The sequence below is a fragment of the Chanos chanos genome, chromosome 13 (assembly GCF_902362185.1).
Source record: "Chanos chanos chromosome 13, fChaCha1.1, whole genome shotgun sequence".
NCBI lineage: Eukaryota > Metazoa > Chordata > Actinopteri > Gonorynchiformes > Chanidae > Chanos > Chanos chanos.
Genome location: NC_044507.1, coordinates 19,328,556 through 19,349,787, shown reverse-complemented (window position 1 = coordinate 19,349,787; position 21,232 = coordinate 19,328,556). Strand labels below are relative to the sequence as shown.

At 42.4% G+C, this 21,232-nt stretch overlaps 2 protein-coding genes across 2 annotated transcripts; both read right to left on the bottom strand.

The window, feature by feature from the left end:
* Positions 1-729: 729 nt before the first annotated feature.
* On the bottom strand, positions 730-2,025 carry LOC115826070 (QRFP-like peptide receptor). The gene has a single exon (XM_030789747.1). It carries the CDS (start codon positions 2,023-2,025, stop codon positions 730-732), a length of 1,296 nt encoding a protein of 431 aa, XP_030645607.1.
* A 1,940-nt stretch (positions 2,026-3,965) lies between these two features.
* grifin (galectin-related inter-fiber protein) lies at positions 3,966-7,398 on the bottom strand. The gene is made up of 4 exons (XM_030790991.1): positions 7,387-7,398; positions 5,557-5,636; positions 4,246-4,408; positions 3,966-4,130 (listed from the first exon to the last, which is right to left on the bottom strand). Exons 1-4 carry the CDS (start codon positions 7,396-7,398, stop codon positions 3,966-3,968), a joined length of 420 nt encoding a protein of 139 aa, XP_030646851.1.
* Between the last annotated feature and the right edge of the window lie 13,834 nt (positions 7,399-21,232).

Below are 21,232 nucleotides of genomic sequence, written 5' to 3'. Positions count from 1 at the left end.
ATGATCACTGATGAATCATTCCAGTAAAATCATGCGCAGTTGACTTTAATCGAACAGCGTCACAGTTCACGTCAGCCAAGCTTAAACATCTGCTAGGATTCATAAATTGTCAAGCTCTTTATAAAAGAACCCCTCCCGCCCCCCCCCCCCCCGCCCCCACAATATTGTTGTATCACAATTGTTCATTCACTCACTACACTTTATGGCAACACAGTAATGTTTATATACATACACATATACATACAGGTATCAGGCTGCACAGCTGCACATAGATCTGCTTGTGTGTGATTGCATGTGTTTCACAATTCACTAAATGACGTTGTTTGGGTTTTGCTCCATATATGTATAATAGTGTCGATATATTAAATATATTAAATATATTAAACACAAATGCAGCTAATGAGGAACTAGATGAATGCCATAAAGGAACACTTTATAAAACATCACAGGAAGTATTTTCTGTCAGCACAGAAATGTTCCTTTGAAATGGTTCTGTCCAATATTATTTACATCCAAAGGGAAACATCATCCTTTCTTTTGTACCAAAAGGATCTAGTGGACCATGTTTCAGTAGACAGCTTCACATCAAAGATCCCAAAGTAATCATTACAAGCACTTTTCCTCTCAGACTGCCTCTTTATCTTGAGTGAAGACTGAGCAGTAATATTTTACATGATATTCTTGTCTGTGATCTTTGAACAACTAGCAAACTCACTCATGACAAGCATGCTAAGTAAGGAGTTCAGGAGGACTTGTTTTTACAGAGAGGCTCTGAAGAGACACCACCTGATTGGAATGTTCATAGACATTGGTGTGAGAGCACCAGTTGGAGAAGGTGTCCTCTGACACCACATGGAGGTCAGTGCCTTGCTGATTGCTTTCCTGCTCCCTCTTGAGTGAGAGCAACTGGGACAATTTTGTGGAGGTGGAGGCTCCGAAGAAGGAGAGCATCCTCTGATGGTACTTGGATTTGATCACTCTGGCCGAGCGGTAGAGGTCCCCAATGAAACAGTAGCAAATGGGATTCAGGCTGGAGTTGGCAAGACCAAGCCACTGGGCAAATGGACGCATCTGAAGAACCCAATGCGGAGGGTGCACCTCCCTATCGATCATGATATCCGCCACGTACAAGGGAAGCCAGGAAATGGCAAAGAGGATCACGAGCGCCACCACCATCTTGGCAATCTTTTTCCGCGTCTTAAGACACGACGTGTGCACGGCTTGACTGTGAGGGTCAAAGTCCACAAAGCGTCTGGATGCCCTCCAGAGCTTTTTCCCCGTCAGGAAGCTGATGGTCAGATTAAAAGTGACCGGTATACAGTAAAGGGTGACAAAGAGTAAGACGTTGTAGAACTGTTTAAGCTTTGCGTGGGGCCAAAGCTCTCTGCAAATGGGAAACGTGATATCCATGACCCGAAGCTCGTCCAGTTTAATCATGAAAAGAAGGGGAGCACAGATCCCTGAGGAGAGAACCCATACCACCATAATCGTCCAGAGGATTTTCTTCTGAGTGAAGAAGAAACGAGCGTTCAGGGGGCTGTGGACGCTGTAGTACCTGTTCACGCTAATGACCGTCAGGCTGAGGACGCTCGCCGACACAGACACAGCCTGGATGAAAGGGACGGCGCGGCAGAGGAAATCTCCGTACACCCAGGCCGTGTAGATCTTATGGCCCAGAGTGATTGGCATGCATATGCAGACAACCATGAGGTCACACACGGCCAGGTTGATGAGCAGGCTTCTGGTGGCACTTACCCCTTGCAATCTCTTGCTCCTCTGACTGGTTAGGACTCGGATGGCCATGATGTTTCCCACAAAGCCCACAACAAAAGCAAGCGTGTACATCACAGTAAGAGTAATTGTGGTGGGCTCCCTGATAGTCAAGAGGAGCAATCTTTCCAGTTCGTCACTCTGGTGCAGGAAAAAATCGTCACTGTCTTTGGTCTCACCGTGCGAGACATTTCCAGACAAAATTGAATTAGAGAACTGCAGCTCTGTTTTCTCAAAATCTGAAGAGTGATTCATCTTTTTTTTTTTTTTTTTCAGGGTTGGTGGGCACTCTCTCTTTTCCAATGGAGCGTGCTCAGACTCCTAAAAACATGCTTTGTATGTCCCATAGCAGAATATTCAGGCTCATAGCAAACTGTAAAATCAGTTAGAGTGAAATAGGTGGTAGAACATGACCTCTTCCTCCTCTCTGTTCCTGCGCTTGGCTTGTGACGTCTGTCATCTCAGCCGCTGTGAATTACTGAGTGAAGATAGATAGAATTAGCCTTGCGTTTGACGGTTGAAATGACTTCGCTTTTTATATATTTAGGTAAGAAACAGGACTAATACTAACATATTGCTGCGATTAAGTCACATTCTTAACGTAAACTTCACAGAGAATTACTTGATGTAATTTTACGTATTATACATGAATGTGAGCTGCTTCGAATACTAACCATAAAATCAAAGACCATCTAAGCATATGTGAATGAAAAACAAAGAAAATAGCCTGTTTTCCGAGAACCCTCCGAGAATTAAAATAACTATGAGGAGTATAGGCAATATTAAACTCTGTTGGTTTTATTAGTGGGTGCTATGCAACTTGCTGGACAAAAACAGCTTAGTTATCTAATTTCATGACTTAATTATATGTCGCGCAAATAGCTTTTTTTTCTTTGAGTAGAGACTTTCTGCCCCTAAACCGTTTCGAAGCTCGAGAGCAGACTAAATAAATAAAATTAGTTTAGTTATCATTTCCCCAAAAGAGAGGTATAAACACTTACCTTAGAGAGTGCGTAATTCGGGTCATTGAAAATGCATCCCTTTTACAAACACTTTTCTCTTTGTAAACTGTACCAAAGGCACTGGAGTGCGTGATCATACATTCCTGACCTACCTGCTCTAACGGAATGACTGGACGTCTTCCCTCCTGCAAAGCTCGGCTGCGGCGAGTGAGCTCAGCTATCGGAGGTAATGTTTGTCCCAGACGCGCAAAGCCACTTGTGTGATCCTGAGCACAACGTTCTGTCGAGCATCATTGCGTCAGTCGGTCGCACTGATGCACTGATCTTGTGTGATTACTAGGAAACTGACATTAATGTCGACAAAAAATGTCGAGTTATCAGAATATTTCACCATCTCTGACCCTTAAATAGCAATTTAAATGGTTTGGATAAATTCTACAGACCAATTTGCGCAGCAGCGATTATACGACACCCAGTACTGAAGATGCAAATTAATATCAAAAATATATTTTGCTTCTTACTGCATCCATTTCATGGTCTTACCAGACATGGGTTAAACGGACGCTGTGTGAACAAATCCAGCGAGCAATATCATCATCAGGAACCAGCAGAGTGATGTCTTCCTTTGATATAATTAAGACTAATAACATCACGTCCCACAAAATAGAATAATAATTGTTTATTTACATCATAATTGACAACAGCATTGTACCACAGATCCAGTATTGCTGCTTTAATGCCTTGTAGTTATGATTGCTGGAATTAGTTTTATTTTTTAATCTCAGAGCGGCCAACTTTTTGGAGTGCTTAATCTGTTTTTACCTTATGACCTCTAAAGATTGTTTTTTTTTTTTTTTTTAAAGGATTTAATACCTCCTGGAAGCTGTTAATTATGCCAGACAGAGGTGTTTGAAAAGCCAAAGAGACAGTTTTCTCAAAGCCACACCGAAGATAGTCCCAACCAGATTCAAGTCGTCGAAATCACACCAGTCTTCTTCGTTTATTCTCTCAGTTTTTTTCTTTTTCTTCTTAGAATGGCATTCTGATCAACCAGCACCGGATGGAGGTGTTTACACTGCTCCAGACAAATTTTGATCCATGGAGATAGTTATTAAAAGTTTAAAAACAGAAAGTAATATGAGACGCACAGTAATCTACTGTAAACAAACAAAAGCTTATTTCAAGCTGAGCCTACTCATGAGGCTCTGGTCTATCAAATTTCAACTTTCTGCCTCAGTAAAAATGCTTCTTGGTGATCTCTAAAGAGGAGATGTTCACGTCATTCACCACTTGAACTTTGGTGATGGTCTTCAGGTCTTCCACGCGATGCTTGTACTGCATAATCTTGGTGTCATCTATGTAAACGTGGAAATGGTCGTTATCGGAGTAAATTTCAATCTGAGGAGAGAGAGAGAGAGAGGGAGAGAGAGAGAGAAAGAGAGAGGATGTGGTTCGCATTCATTGTGTCAATACAGCTATTAATGACTGGAGGTTGCTAATGACAAATTGTCACCTGGAAGGGTTCCTCTGTCCCAAAAGGGAAGTTGTTGCATCTCTCCTCTTGTCCCCAGCGGTTTGACATGTAGGAGTTGCAAATGATGTCAGACTCAGTGAAGCGTGGGTTGAAGTGGAAAGCTATTCTGTCATCTCGATCACAAAGAAAATTGATCTCAAATCTAAGAGATGGAGAAAGGTCAGTTACAAATGATCCTGCAATCATTTCAGACGACACGTAGCCCGTGACACACGGCTAGGACATAACAGGGTCAGAAAGGTCAATCCAGATGACACTGAACTTATGACATAATAACTGCATTTCCCCTTGCCCTTTTCTGTCATGGGCAGAAAAACTATTATTAAAAATTGACCTTCTGATTTGCTTGACATATTAATGACAGTCAGTTTTGTTTCTCCATAAGGAGGGAAGGGAACACCTGTGATGCCTATGGGAAACTGTTATCACCTTTAAATGAGTTGTCATTCGGTTGTTTGATTGTTCTTATTCACACACTTATGTACTCAGCTCTCTACTACACCCATGCTGTTTTAGAATAATGTTTTACTTTGTAGCTGTTCTGTTTTGTCCTCTGTGATAAATGAGCTTCTTTCCCTGGACCAAAAGAGCTTTTAAATGGAAATTACTGGAGTTTTCAGTCCTGTAGATTCCATTTAGACCTCTTAAAGTTCCTCACCTTGAGCTGAAGGTACTTTTTTCTTTAAAAAAAAAAAAAGTCACTTTGCATACGACATAAAAAGACTAAATTAGATTTAGAGACTTAAGACAGCCTGTATTGAATCTGAGTTCTAATTTCCAGATCTACCCACTCCTTATTGACCATGACAGTGGATAAAATATGTATTCCTGAAGACAGAGATGTTTGATGTAACCCCCCCCCCCTCAGAAAACAGCATATGGGAAATAACTTTTTGATTTGAAGATGACCTTGTACTCTGGCTAATAGAATGGAAATATCCAATCAACTCCACTGTCTTTACCCTCACGGCTCACTGACTTTGTCCGATGGGCCATTGTGAATGAAGATAGAGGCAAGTGCTTTTATCAAGACAAACACATGTTAGTAACGGGGCTGATAGATAAGAGATAACTCTGCATGCTTGGCCAAACCCTGCACGCATATACTACTATCGAGTCAACAAAATCTCACACTCACATTGGTTATCCATTTTCTTATTTTAAAAATTGTTTTAAAGTTTGTTGTTTTCCGCCTCATCTAAAACCCATTCCCACTCGCTAACGTTTCCCGCTGTGTTGATTGTACCTGCGCTGTAGCTGTGAAATTTGTATTTTATCACAAGGACTTACTTGTTGGCTTCTGAAGGTGTCTCTCCTTTCAGTATAATGCTCCAGCCTGGACACAGGCCATCAGGACAGGAAGCCTCAAACTGAGAGAAAAAACAGGTGGGTATTCCACTGTAATTTGCCTCTCGACACCCCCCCCCCCCCCCACCATCACCCAAATAATACAATGTTCTTCTGCATTCAAGAAGAGGTGAAATGTTCATAGTACACACTGCTTTTCTCAAGTGTTGGGGTGTGCCACTCAATGATGACCATAAACAACATGCATCTTCTGGAAGGTTTTTGGCTCCTGGGCCACAAGATCTTGGAGTACAGAATGTAACTTAAAAAAAAAAAAAGCTATTCAGGTCATAAGAGGAATGATTTCAGCTGACATCTCTCCTTTAGTCATAGCAGTCATACACATCACCTCTGGAACCGAATATAACTGAGGATGACTGAGATTTTAATGTAAGCTATTTTAGGACATTCAAAGGAACGTCAGTGAAAAAAAATCCTTAAACGCTTGAAAAAAAGGGGCTGATTTGAATTAGCGGGAAAGGCATGCATTGGAAGTCTATTTTTCTTTAAGGAATTAGCCAAAAAGACAACTGACATTTTGATCAATGTAAGAGAGGTTCCCCGCCATATCAAACAGCTTGACGATGCAGGATATTGAGTGCGAATGATCTGTTATCTCACACGAGTGAATGCTGTTTCATTCACACTGAAGGTGTGGTGGACCTGGTAATTGAACCTGATGAAGAGACTAACCAGGACCTGTGCTACTGATGGGCAGATGAATGGAGGAGATGAGAGCAAGTGCCTCCTTTGAGAGATGAAACAACTGTCACTCGTTTCTGCTGGATCAGTGATGCTCCAGTGGGTCAATCTTGTTTAATCTCACACTTTGATGTGCTTGAGACCCATGTAATAACACTCTGAGTGTCCCTTATCGCTACAGAGTGTCTTTGCGTCTCACTCGACCTTGCATGTGACGACAGAGACGGCAAAACCTGTCACCATGTCAGAGTTCGCTAAAGACGAAAAACAAAGCTCGGTTCTTAAGATCGAAATGTTAACATCCGGTTCCCGTGAGACAGCTGCTCACCACATCTCTGCAGCAGATGGAAAGTCAGAGCACCATTTTGTGATTGTCAAACGGACAAATGACGTTGCAGTAGCTAATGGTGCCCAGAGTGAAAGAGGCAACCGCATCTGAACTGTCACTGATTGAAAATTAAGAATCATTATACAACAGTTAGTTCCGACCAAGTAATTTGATTGGACAAAAGGCATTCCATGGGTGCTGACATAGACAGCACTGGGACAAGACGAACAAGGAAACTTGACTGGTCTGACACACTCACGTAAATTAATAAATAAATAAATAAATAAACACACACACAAATTTTTCTGCAGGTAACGAAAAAAATGACCCTTGATTTTACCATGAGGGTACACCGGCATCTTCGTGACATTAGAGTGCGCTGGCACGGAAAAGCGAACGATTAAATGGTGATCTATTCAATATGCAGAGACAGAGTGATGAGCTGTGCACTATGACTGCACCAGTGCCGCTCTTAAAGCAGAGCTATCAGTCTAAAAGAGAAACAGGCTTTGCCATAATGAGTATATATTACCCCAAACACCCACTCCTGGACCATAGCCTAACTGTTCATCTTCCTTAAAAAACTTTATGAGGCGTTGGTAAGAGTTCTATAGCCTGTCGTACTGTTGAAGTTTACCCATCATTCACTGTCCAGGTGGGGACTGAGAAAGACACTTAGAATGTCACAGATTCACGACCTCATTCCCTTTCTCTCCACATGACGGCTTAAGTATGTTCCTTACCCTCAATGTCATTTTGTCTGCAGGGTCTTCTTGGTTTTTCTGTATCGTTTGGTGGTCCAGCTGGCAGTGTTTTGGGACAGGAGTGTCATTTAAAGGGCGAGCTGAAAGCACGTGAGACCTGGGCTTTAATGAGAGATTACAAGTCTCAAAGGGTTTTTGTCTGGGTCTATCTCGCCGTTCTACCCGCGGCGGCACGCTGAATTCCGGGCACCTCTCACAAAGCAGAGCTGTCCACACACTTTAGGCCAGCGGAGTATCACAACAAACTCATGAAAGGAAAAGGTTTGGTCCCGTCACCGCCACGTGGCCTTTGTCGTTGGAAACATAAACTTGCCTGCAGAATGTATTAAACATGTTGCAGGACGCTGTGTTAAAAACACCTGATTTTTCAAAGTAACTTCACACACACGGATGAGATGATTTCTAATGCAATGCTCCATGGTTTTTCTTTCTTTTTTTTTTTTTTTTTTTTAGCAGTGCATCACATTAGTTGTCAGGGGTAAATAACTGGATTTTGATGATTTTGTGTCAGGGGTTGTCCATACTGGAAAGAGGGGAAAATAAGCTTACAGTCAGGCAGTCGGCATCCGCAGCATACAAAGTGAATGAGACTCTCTGTGTGACATGGAAAACGACTGGACCACTGATCCGAGGGATTAAGCCATCCGTGGGTATCTGTTTTGGCATTATACCTCATCAAATCTGCCTGCCCTGTGGAATTTCCCGTCTCTGTTTGAGCACAAAGAAAGTCAAAGCTCATTAAAGTTTTTTGTGTGCTCTGCTTAGGATTGCAAAATTCCCTGCATGTCCGTATTATTATGTAGACCCAAAGTCTCTGTTGTCTTTTCTAAACTTTCAGAGAGAAATCCCAAACCTTGAATAAATAGTAAAATGTCAGTTTGATAAAGTGGTGCAGGAAACACATTTGAAAATGAAATGTTATGTTGAAATAAATATTATCGTTGCTCCTGAATAGCACTGGCAATGTGCTGTAAAGTGTTCACCCCCCCCCCCCCCCACACACACACCCTCTCTCTCTCTCACACCCTCTTTCCCTCTCTCTCTCTCTCTCTACTCTGAGTGAGTATTGTTTGCTACAGCTGGGATGTTGGTTTTCTAAGGACAACCTGGTGGGTGTTTCTTGGTCCTCCTGAAGCAAGAATTTTCTTTCCTTATCAGTGGCCAAGGTGGTTACTTACCTGCTGGGTTCCACTCTGCCCCTGTGTGATAAGGCTGACGCATGCCTCCCTGTCTCTCTCTCTCTCTCGCTTTCTGGAGAAGGTGAGGGGCAAGGAGACAGATGATCACACAATATTGTCATGTGCTGTGTAGTTACCAGAGCTGTGTCAGACTAGATTATGTTGCCTGTGAAATTAGGAATATCATCAGATACAGACACTTCGGGAACACGTCTGGAATAAAATAACTCCCAACTACTCAGAGACAGCTAAACACTCAAACAAAACAATAAATACCACACAACCATAACAAAACCAAACCAAAATGATTTTCTATCCAAAGCCATCCTCTTTAATTTCAAATCATTTTCAGACAGGATGCTCTCACATATGCATGTAACAGGTATAACTCATGCAAAAGAGTTGTAAATGAGGGTGATTCGATAATTAAGATTCTCGGTGTATACACATCCTTAACAACATGCATCCTACAGAACCTGCGTCTTAGTGCATAGGAAATTTCTGTCAGTCTCTGCCATGAGGTACCCTTCGTGTGTCTTGGCAGTGAGCCCAGACGTGTCAGAGAGCTGATAGTTCCCCATCAGAGAAAATGGCTTGTGGACACTAACATCTGTGAGGGTAAAATTACCCTCTCCATTTACATACCAAACAGACAGTAGATGTTCGAGCCCGTGCCAGTTATCTGATGTCTCATTCGAGTGAATATATTGCCAGTCCCGGGTAACGGCTCTGGGAAACTAATTCTGTGTCACGTTCCCGCGCAATTTACGTCAGGCTTTCGTCTCAGTGAACAAAAGATTAAATAGAGCGGTTTAGGTGCTTTTATGTGAATGCCTCGTTTGTACGTTGATGCACAGAAAAATTCTTCTGTATGAAAACATGACAAATGGATCGCACTAGTGACATACTGAGCGCCTGAGAATATTTCATTAGTGTTACAGAGAGGACAAGCAAGTCAATGAATTCAAACTGCTTCGCTAACGAGCACACCTTGCTGCCCCTAACGTTATGGTAATTTTAACGAAGTTTCACGTATTTTGCTCTGTTGATTGCTTTAATGCATGCAAAACGAGTCTTTGTTCCTGGAAAAACCATAATGAAACGCTCATTAGCTGAACTGACGATGGTCAAACTCGGAAAAACTGGCGAAGGTGTCATATGATTCTCAGAAAAAGATAAAGACCATTCATAGTGAAAACGTTTTATCAGGTGATATATACATATGTGTGTGTAAACAAACACAGGGAACAAATGCCATCCTAGGTAAAGTGTTTTGCACCTTGGTTTGGAAAAATCGCACATCGGAGGATATTTTAATGTTATATGTTCACCCTTGTGTAATTTATTAACAGCCCTACAGGTCGCTGATGTGCTAAATAACGCTGTTTAAACGTTGTTGTATGAAGGGGTAATAATGATTTGCTTGAGCAACAAGGTATTTACCCACGACCAGCAGGGGGCAACAAATCTTTACTTTTTTTGCATACTATATACATTACCCTAATTTCAGAGTTGTCTACACAACACTGCACATAATAGTGCCCACGTCAGAAGACAGAAATAAAAATTGCAGTTCCTTTAAGCTGTGTCAAAGATACACCCTTAAAACACCAAAAATATATAATTTTAATGGATAACACACAAAAAGCAGTGGTTGATGTTATATTTCTCTTTCTCATTATATTTACATATTAAAGAAAATTCCTATCGCTGTTTATAATATCATGCATGACCAGTAAGCAGAAAAGAAATCATATGTTTTATGCACTGATATCTAATAACGTCCAGTGACTACCAACCTCCACACTATGTCTGTTTGTGTTTCTACATATATATGTTTCTGTGTGTGTGTGTGTGTGTGTGTGTGTGTGTGTGTGTGTCTGTGTCTGTGTTTGTGTTTGTGTATGCAAGTGTGTGCATGTATGTGCATGCTCAAGTATATTCCACATGTAAAGAATCGGCAGTTTGAAACATCTTCAGAGTAATGCCTGTATGAGGCCAGAGCAAATGTAGCCAATGAAGAAACTCTGAGAGTGGATTAACCCAGATGACTGACAAGGATGCACTGAGAGGTAGTTTGTCCGAACGACTACTTAAGATATACTCAGAGCTAGTTCACTGATATGACTACTAAAGATGCCCTGTGAACTGGTTTACTCATACGACTGCTGAAGATCCCCTGTGAACTGGTTTACCCAGATGACTGGTAAAGATGCTCTGTGAACTGGTTTACCCGTATGACCTTGGATGAGTCTAGGAAGACATCATTAAACCTCAGCAGTACATTACATGTTTGGCTCTGAGTCAGTCACAGAAGTAGGCCTGACGTTATTGTTTTTCTAGGCAGTCGTATACATTCTTGTGTTTAGTGGTGGATCGACTCCTATTCAAACAGGCTCGGTTTTATATGAAGTCACCTCTGACCCTCAGCGGCTTGACAGCATGAGAGAGAGAGAGACTGCGAACGATGTTATGGGTGACTGATACTCCCACTGTGCTGAGAGCTAACAAACTAACCCTGTGTTCAACAGAACCATAGGCAAGATTGGATTCTACAAATAAAACATCAAACATCGAAAAGCAAACAAGTGGCCAAAAATCAATCAAAATGAACTTCCTTTTCAAAACATACGTTCTACACATGACAAAAATTAAACTCTGGACTCAGCGGTGGAATTTTAATGTGAATACTTCCCCCTTTGAATACTTCCTCAAGCGCAATTTTCCTTAAAAAAAGAAAAAAAGAAAAGAAAAGAAAAGAAAAGAAAAGAAAGGGAAAAAACCCAGCACTGAATGAAAATCCAGACAATTTGAGCTGAACATTTTCAGATGACATCACTCAAACCACAAAAGGGAAAGATTTTCTCAAGGCCTAGCTCCATTAGACCCAGTCGCCGTGTTTAGACCTGAGGGATTTTTTTTTTTTTTTTTTTTAAAGAGGCTGAATTAAATGTTTGTGTCCCTCCTGTTGAGTCTACATTCCAGACAAGCAAGTACCCAAACATTCTGTGGTCATGTGACCAACTTCCATTTTTAAAAGACCCTTGCATGCTCAGATGGCTCATTAGGACGCGTCATTGTCTTCCCTGACCTGTCTGCATAGTAATGACCCAGGGCCGTCTCTCTTTCAGGACCCTGCCGGTCCGCGTTTACATAATTATGCTGGGATTGCGGCTTTCCCAGTGCCACAGAGAGGACGGGCCATATGGTGCTGAGGGACTGGGCTTTTCACTACGGTGAGGGCATCCCAGACTCGGCCCCAAACAGATCCCATTCTCACACGCTGCCACTGGTCAGGTCAAATTCCCGCAGTACAATCTCACAGACGCAGAACTACAGTCCCAGACTCACCTACACTGGCTCATCAGCTCTCATCTGTACCACATAACACAGAGAGAAAGAGAGAGAGAGAGCAAGAGAGAGAGAGAGAGAGAGAGAGTCTGTGAAGATGAAAACCAGTACAACTCAGATGCTAGATCATTACTGCAGTTACATCTCTGAGGGACTATAATACTACATAATACCATGAGACCATGTGCCAGGTCGCAGACACAAGAAAATAAATTCCAGTGATGAAACACCAGAGCAATCTACTACGATTATGTTGACTTATAGCTAAGATACATTTCTCCCTAAGCCATTCTTATGTGTTGCGTTTTTATTTAAAACATGTGGGCAAGTTCAGTTATTATGATGACGTTAATGACAAATTTGATCTGTTTTCTTAAATAGATACACACACACATGCACATGCACATGCACATGCACACACACACATACACACACATGCTTGCACAGACAAGAAGGCCATTCCATACAATGGAGTAAGTAAGTCCAGATGGAAGCCATATTGGCTCTGATGTTGGCTCCAGATGCTCTGGTCGAACATGACTATGCAGATCCTTCAGCTGCAGTGACAGCTTGTGCCTCACTCATAACCATGGCAACCATCCATCTTGCCCTGCCACTGCTGAGTCTGACCTGACCAGATGCCGCCCAAACACCAAAAGAGAAGAGGGCTCAAAGGTACAGAGTGCTGAGTGCGACCTCAGAGAATGAACATTAATAAGAATACCAGCTGCACTATGTTTTAAATCACAAATTTAATCTTTATTTATTTATTCAATCAATCTTTAGTTGATTTTGCTGTTTTTCAAGGTGTACATATTAGCCTGCAGTGTATCTGTGAATGAAATACTTCCAAGCATATGACATGATGTTTCCAAATGAACCGTGGCCACATCCTGGGCTATTAAACACACTTGGGTTTAGATTCAGACTTTATGTTTATGACAGCTGATTACAAAATTAAAAAAAAAAAAAAACATCTGCTTTTGCTGCTTTCCGGGGTTTTAGTCTCCTGCTGGAGGGAAATCTCTATAATTTTTCTTATCACGTTTGTTGGAGCTGTCCCTGAGAGAGGCCCTAAGGTTCTGCTTTTGTGGTCCGCTAGACTGTTTAGGGCCTGGGGGAAATCTGTGGTGACAGTGCTCTTCTGGATGTCTGCATAGATGACATCTCCTGACCTCCGCTGACAGCCGGTCCGCGAGCCTCGGAGCAACCCGGCCTGGTGGGCGACCGCGCCCTTGGTCTCTATGTGTTTAGGGGACGCACAGGGGACCTTTAAAAGGTCACATGATCGCAATTCCACAACAGCATGAAGTATAGCTATGGAGCCTGTGGTTAGTCTTGTGATGAGGGAAAGAAATCAGGCTTGAGGAAAGTTTCTTTGAATTGAAGCTCTGGGCTGGAATAATTAGGACGAGTAGAGTAGCATGATTCAGCATTAGAGATCACGCATAATTAGGCTGTTAAATACTCGTCCTCGTTTAGCGTGAGCTGTCTGGTGTTCTGTGGGCAAACATCCTCGAGGAACGCCTTTTCAACAAGTAATTAAATTGTGCTTGCAGACCTTGGTAACAATTATAGAAAATCTATTACACCCCCCCCCCCCTCCAAAAAAAAAAAAAAAACCTTTCCTGATCTCTCTCTCAACTAAAGTTGCTTCATGTATTGAAGTCTCATGCAGAACACGGAGAAAACTGACCTGTAAAGAGTAAGAATTACCGTATATGAAGAGCTGTAATCTTAGTTTTATTGGGCCATGCAAATATAGTTACCCCCCCCCACCTGCCACAATAAAATCTGTTTGATTGACCGGTCAGGCAACATGAAAGGAAACCAGTGCCTTTGTTCTCACGGATGTGTCGAAAACAATGTCAGAGTGTTAACGTTTCATTATCATAAAAGATATTATGTCCCCATAAAACGGAGACAAATGAGCTTTATCTTTGTTTGATGAAGATAATGCTGTGCTGTATTATGAGACGTAAAGGGACAATATGTGTGCAAAATGAATCATAAGAGAAATAAAATGTCTTGTGTTCGCGGTGGTAGATGTTTTATTAAAAACGAAAAAAACTTTGTATTTTTATTTTTTCTTTACTATCTATAAAACATCAAGAGCTTGCCGCTGGGCATTCAGGGGCAGGGACAAGACAATATGTAACTCATGGATATTAAAAATGCAACCTGTAAAAGGGTGCCTAGATTAACTGGCTCTGGGTTTTGTGGTTATTTACAACTCAATAAATGCTCACACACAGTAAAAGAGAATCCAGGGCAATAAATGTGCATTTTAGTCTCATCCACGAAGTTATGAAGTTGCCTGAGGGAAAGCAGGATGAAAAGCACTATGTCAGTGACACTGCTGTGACTCTGTGTGTTCTCAGCCGTGCGACTGTCGTACCGGTTTGTTTAGACGACGCCAGGTTTGTCTCTCTCAAAACGTGATCTAATTTAGCGCATCGCTCTCTTTTGTTTCTTTGGGAAAGTGAGAAAGTGGAGACCCAGACCGTAGAGTCACTCTTAAACTTGTTCATTCACTTGTTGACTTATAGGCTTTTAAAGCTCTAAATCTCCACTGAACAAACTCAGTCATGGTCTGCTGACACCTGACAGAGCCTTACGGCAGGAAATGTTTCAGCCTCTGTGGCCCTGGGACCAGATTCCAGAGGAAGGGAAGAGAAGAACAGAGGAACAGAGAGGAGAAGTTAGGAGAAGGGAAGAGAAGAACAGAGAGAAGTTAGGAGAAGGGAAGAGAGGAACAGAAGAACAGAGAAGAGAAGTTAGGAGAAGGGAAGAACAGAGGAACAGAGAGGAGAAGTTAGGACAAAGAAAGAGAAGAACAGAGGAACAGAGAGGAGAAGTTAGGAGAAGGGAAGAACAGAGGAACAGAGAGGAGAAGTTAGGAGAAGGGAAGAGAAGAACAGAGGAACAGAGAGGAGAAGTTAGGAGAAGGGAAGAGAGGAACAGAGGAACAGAGAGGAAAGGTTAGGAGAAAGAAAGAGAAGAATGGAAAGAACATGACCGGGCAGGGAGACGACAGAGCAGTAAGTGGCTGAAAGAGAGAAATGGGGAGATTTATAACGGAAAGCTGAGAGGAAAAGAGAGGCGGAAAACAAGAGGAGAGAGAATATTGGAGAGAGAGGAGGAGAAGGTTTGTGCCTTTTTTTTCTTTTCTTTTCTTTTTTTTTTTTTGGTACTGGTCCATCTCATTCCTAATGCGATGACAACAACAACAACAACAACAATAAAAAAAGACTTTTTTTTTTCTTCGTCAGAACAGAGAGTTACTGTGTGTGGGGTACAATAGAAAGGACCATCAGTTAGAGAGCATGTGACCCATCCCCTTCGGCGCCGTGCCATCGGGTTCAGATCAGGCTGCTGTCGCAGACCAGAGGACACACGCATCACAAGAGCTTAAGCGAGAAACAGTTCCCCTGGCACTGCCGTCCGGGCACGGTGCCCAGCGTAGCCCCGTCTTGCCCTGGGTAAACCCTAGAACTGTGTTCTCCGGCCTGGAGGACTTATTCCATTACAAACATGGTCTGGCTTGAGTCCTACTTTGCAGCGGTAATTACAGTCATTTAACAGACGACTACCCACTCTGACGGGTTTACCTAATGTCGATGTGAAGTGTGTTCATGAAGTGACCATTTGATGGTCTGTATGTTAGACTGGCAGGAGCTTAGCCACAGTGGAAGGGTTGCCTTTGTTTGTTCAGCTTTTTAAGGACCATCTGAATTTGGGTAAATGGTAGCAAGCAAAAACAGAGGCCTTATGGTGCACAGCAGGGGAGCCAAGAGAGGGGTCAGAGGCCTGTGATGGGCCTTCTCTCTTTCTCTCTTGCTGTTTATTTGGACATGTCAGTCTCTCACAAACTATTCTCCAGCAGCAGTGCAGCCTGTCAGATGGCTTTACCAGATGGAGCTGCAGACGGTAGGCAGTTTCTTTCAGATAACCTTCTTGTCCTTACATCACTATCACGACACAGACAAACGCGGGCACTAGTGTGAAAGATACGGAGAACAATAAACTTCTATTATTCTGTGTTTTTTTTTTTATTATGCAATTATGCATATGTTGTAAATTTAAGCATACCGTTAAAGTTTTCACTTTGAACAATGATACATATTGTTAAAGCCAGATTTGACTTTTTATGATTTTATGTTTTATGATTTTTAAAGTCAGAAACAATGCCCAGTGCTCAGTTGACCGGTGTACCTGTTAGGCTAAGAGCAAATGAGGCTAAAATCGTGATTTTCAGTGGAGTCTGTAAAACTGAAGGGTAAAGCCTTCGAGGGACACGACCTCGGTGTGGAATCTGACGCGTCATGTGACAGGTCACACTTCACTCAAACAGCCTGAGTGTCACCTTGTCCCAATTTCAACTGCCCCTGATAAGATAAAGCCCCTAAAAACAGCCCCTTCAGCTTGCACTATGTTACACCACACTAATGATCTGTCAACTGGAGTGCACCTCCAGAAGCGATGTCCATTTTTTCCCCGTTGCTCTTTCATTTCATTTCACAGTCTTTGCACATACAGCAGCTTTCTCCAAGAAGTCAGCCTAAGTCTCTGAGCACATATTAAAGTTAACTCAACAAACATATGTACAGAGGGAAATAATGAATCAATGTTTTTGACAAATGTTGTGCGGTATAGAACTAGGTACACAAAGGAAAAAACACACACAATGCAAACAGAAGTCAAATAGAGCGTGAATGTGCCTCAATGGGTTTTACCCATGTTGACCGACATGCTTCTCTGTTTTTCATTCAGGCGTAAATCTTGCTGCTAGAGGTCTTTTGGGGCACCGTGGCCTATAGTGCGGGGGGGGGGGGGGGGGGGGGGGGTCAGAGGAAGGTCGTCCGGCACATCTGGACAAACCATTAGCCCTTTCTGATGTGCATTGGAACATATACGGTTACAGCAGCAGATCAACAGGACCTCCTCTTATCAAAACAGGGAAACTTCGCAATCAAGGAACGAAACTTGGACCCCAGTGCTCCCTGGTCCATACATTACTGAAGTAAAGCAATACCCAGAAGAGGAAGACTGAACAGGGACGTGGGAGACAGACAGACACGGTTTACACAGGCGATATGCCGTTTAATATCGACCCAGAACAAATTGGACGGGGGTCAGAGGTCACAGATTTAGGCCTGTGGTGTCTGTTACTAACAGCGATACCACATGTTGGAGAATGAAGTGAAGATTTTTCAAAATAATTTTCATCGCTTTATTGCAAATACAGCTATCCAACGTTTGGACGGCAACATAAAAGTGAAATCCAAAGTCAGAAATGATGTGAAAAGGAACATCATCATTTTGTATGTAATAGGAAAAAAAAAAAGGATTTTACAGAAAAGTGCGTCCCGTTTGCACGCATGGATCAATCAGATGACAAAAACATGGGCTGTAGTTTTAAGATGCGGACGTTAATGAGTACACTGTGACTCATTTAATGAATTAGATTTTCATGGCCAAAATCACCACAGAGCAATTTCGTGAGCTATCTATTTGCTAGAAGAGGGAGTAACATGCAATATTACATACTGATGACAGAGCCTTCCTCATCCTGCAATTACCCATCAGCCACCCATCAGTGATGTTACAGTTTATGTATCACCAACAAATTTTCATTTACGCAGTTCACATTTCAGCCCAGTGGGTTCTCATTTCAAGAGCAAGCTGTCCATGACACCTTTGAGAAAAGTCTAAACTAATTACATCACACAGCCATAACTGGACAGGATCTTCTCAAAACGAGCTAGTCAGAGAGAATGAGGTTTATCCTCTGAAAGGCATGAGCCTTCAGACAGAGCAGTAAGCCTTAATTTAATATTCTCAAGCTGTCCTGTCTCCGTGTGTCAAACCAAGAGTGATGGGTCACACGTGTATGTTAGTGGGGCATCTCTGATTTCACACCTAGCTCTCGGATCAAACGGCCCAAAGACCGGACCAACGTCAGAGTCAAAACCTCAGTCGTGCAGTTTGTCTGTCAGCACGAGATCCCCAGGGTGCACTTTCACAGAGAGATGACTCCTAAACCCCAGCTTATAAATCAGAGCGTTTGAGTACCAGAATAATTCGATCCACATTCCAGACCCGGACCGGGTGGCTGTTACCATTACTCTCCGTCTAAAGCGCGAGATGGAACCATCCCAAAGGAGTTTTTTTGAGTTATACATTCAAGGAGGTTTCGACGCTTCTCTCCCACATCTAAGTCTTTTCTTGCTTCTGACGTGACAAAGCTGTCCACTTTCTTTGACCTTCTCTAATGACTGTTGTCCATTAGGGTGTTAATTTTGGCACGGTAAACGTCCCTCGCCCTTGCTTTCTCACACTGCCTCATTTACGCCCTGTAAAAGCTTCTCACCTGCTGGGGGTGTCCTGTCTTGTCCCTTTGTAGACTAATTGATTTCAATTTCAATTATTGTCACACCATCAGGAATCCCTCTGAAAATCACTTTGTACTTTGGTGTCCACAGAACATTAGCCATTAGAACTGAGATCATTTCATGCTGGTAAGGAGGGTAGTGAGTAGAAGTACTCAACAAACTCTTTCTAAAAGGACTGGAAAAGCAAGAGTCTCTTGTCTGCACTTTAGAAGGGTAAATTGCTGCAATCATTCTGAAATGGTCTTCAGTTCCGGAGCTTTTGAAGACCTTCTTTTGGTTTCTGCCTTGTCTTGTAAAGTCATACAAAAGGTAGGGTAAGGTTAGAGCTTTCAGCTAGCCTGCGATGACACCGTTCTTTATAGAAGTCAGGATCGGTTTTCAGAGCACAAACACAGAAACAAGGACAAACAATAAAGAAGGGCTCTTTAACAGAGCAGTATTCTCTACAGTTATCTTTTGTCATTGCGTATTTGCCGGTTTGAACATACTTGCATCCAGTGTTTGCTGAAAAGAACATGACTGAATGATCTGAAGTCGACCCGTGAAGGTCAACGAGCAGAAAAGGCAGGACATAACTGACGTGATGATTGCTTTCATTTGTATATAGATTTTTTTTTAAAAGTGGCCCCATGATGCCTGCACTATGGAGTTGACGAAAGACGACAGGTGTGTGTACAAACCCTGCAGCGAGTGTTTGAGGAGTGAGGGGCAGAATGGAAGGGCAAGAGGAAGAGAGAGAGAGAGAGAGAGAGAGAGAGAGGGAGAGAGTGAGAGAGAAAGAGTGGGGGAAACGCTGGGGGGAAATAGCAGATGGCGAGGGATAACCCCCCTGGGGGCAGGAGCAATGCTACACCCTGGGACCACGATACCTAACAATGCCCTGTTGAGCTCCCCACCTGCGGCTCACTAGCAAACAATGTTATCTCATCTCTCTGACCCATTGTGTCGTTCATTGGTTGTAATGACAGTGGAGAGACCCAACACGGCAATGCGATTCTCTCCCCTGAGAGCAGGACCATGGGAACGGATCCGCAATCGACAGCAAAAATCCTAGCATCACGGCCCGAACCATTCAACGCATCAGCACATGCTGAGATTCGCTACTGATAGCGTCTATGGGTCACTCCCTGATGAATGTGCTCTCAAAGTCTTTTGTAGTGTTTTCCCTTGATGAGAGCGGATATATATCGTAAATCATCCCTGGCTCACTGACTTGGACAATCAGGGACAGGATTAATCTGAGGCTCATCAGTAATTAGCTGGTATGAACGTGGATAAAAATCATAAATCCTGAATAATGGCACCATGGGGAAATATTCATGACTTTATTGCCATTAATTATCCGCAGGACCATCAGTTTTTATTCTCTCAAAAATTTTAGGGAAACCAAGCGGGCCGTCCAGCATACTGTATCCCACTGCAGGCAAAATCCATTTGGGAGATGTGATTCAGAGATGGGTTACTCTCTCTCTGTGCCTTGGCTTCTCTCATCAGCCTTAAACACAGACACTGACCTGACCCCCCCCCCCCCGCTCTGAAACGCAAATGAACTCAGCATGGAATGTGCCAGAACAAAGGTCAAATCAAATATAAGGTTAATGTTTTACACAAACATTCTCAAACCAATTTCAACAGTTACTAGAAAACAGGGAAAGATCTTGTTTGATCTACGTGATGCATTTGTGGCCTGGTGTGGGCTGGGTGTAGAGGATCTTTACACTGCACGAAGACAGTTTTAAATAAACCAATCAGCTCATATCTACTCAGACCACTATAAGTTACCATCTTTTTATTTCCGTTAAATGGCTTTCATTCTTCCCTCCCATTCCGGTTTTCATTTCTTATTGTGAATCACTGAGGAATTTCCAGTGGGTGAGTGTGCACAGAAAAAGCAGAGGTTTTTAAGGGTTGGGCTGAATTTGTCTTAATGGATCATTAAGGAATGAATCTGTCCTTCTTTCACATTGTCATAAATTTACACCTTATATTTTCACATATTCTTCGGTAAAATCTTTGGAAAGAACAGGATAAAAAATGAACAAAGAATCCACTTCATCATTTTTTAAAATTTATCATCACAGCCACTGCCACAGACACTTGTTTATTAATAACATTTTCCAAGACAAACTCAGAAAAACTCAGTCACCTTCTGTTCCTGGATGATACCATCTGACAGAACATAAACAATAAACAAACAAACATACAAACAAACAAACCAAAACAATCTGAGCTCAGACCGCGAGGCTGGAAACCAGTCATTTGTCCTGGTTGGAAACCAAAACTCCTCAACAGAAAACATATCTGCTTGTTCTCTTTAATCTACAATGAATGTCAGATAATGGAATGCATTGTTCTTCCAGGGCGAACAAGAGAGCAAAAGAGGAAACGAAATGGATCAGATGCTTTGAACACGCTGTTGTGGTCCTCGACAACACCTAGGTCACGATCCCACTCTGAGAACAAAGCGATCTTAGCACCATCAGAACAGAGACCCGAGGTCATCTTCGCCTGCTTTCATTCACATCAAAAGACACATTCTCCACTCACAACTACAGCTTTGCATGAAGGATGTTAACCCTTATTTTTCAAGAAATCCTTTTTATTTTTTATTTTTTTTGAAATAATGAAATGTGCTGTGTTGGGTTTCGCCGGCTTTATGTGTTCTTAAAATAACAATACTCTTAGCTGGACATAATGAAGACTAGACAATTTCCTTGAGGACCGACCGTTAGTCTCAGGCATATGAGAACAAGTGTATTGCTTGAGGGAGACTGTCCTCTCAGGAAACCACAATCTAAGGGCTTTGTGTTACTTTGTGTCTTAACGTTAAATCCCTTTTGACAATGTTTTCCTGTTCCCTCCTTCTGCATTGTTCACACCTATCGTTTTCTGCACCTGGGT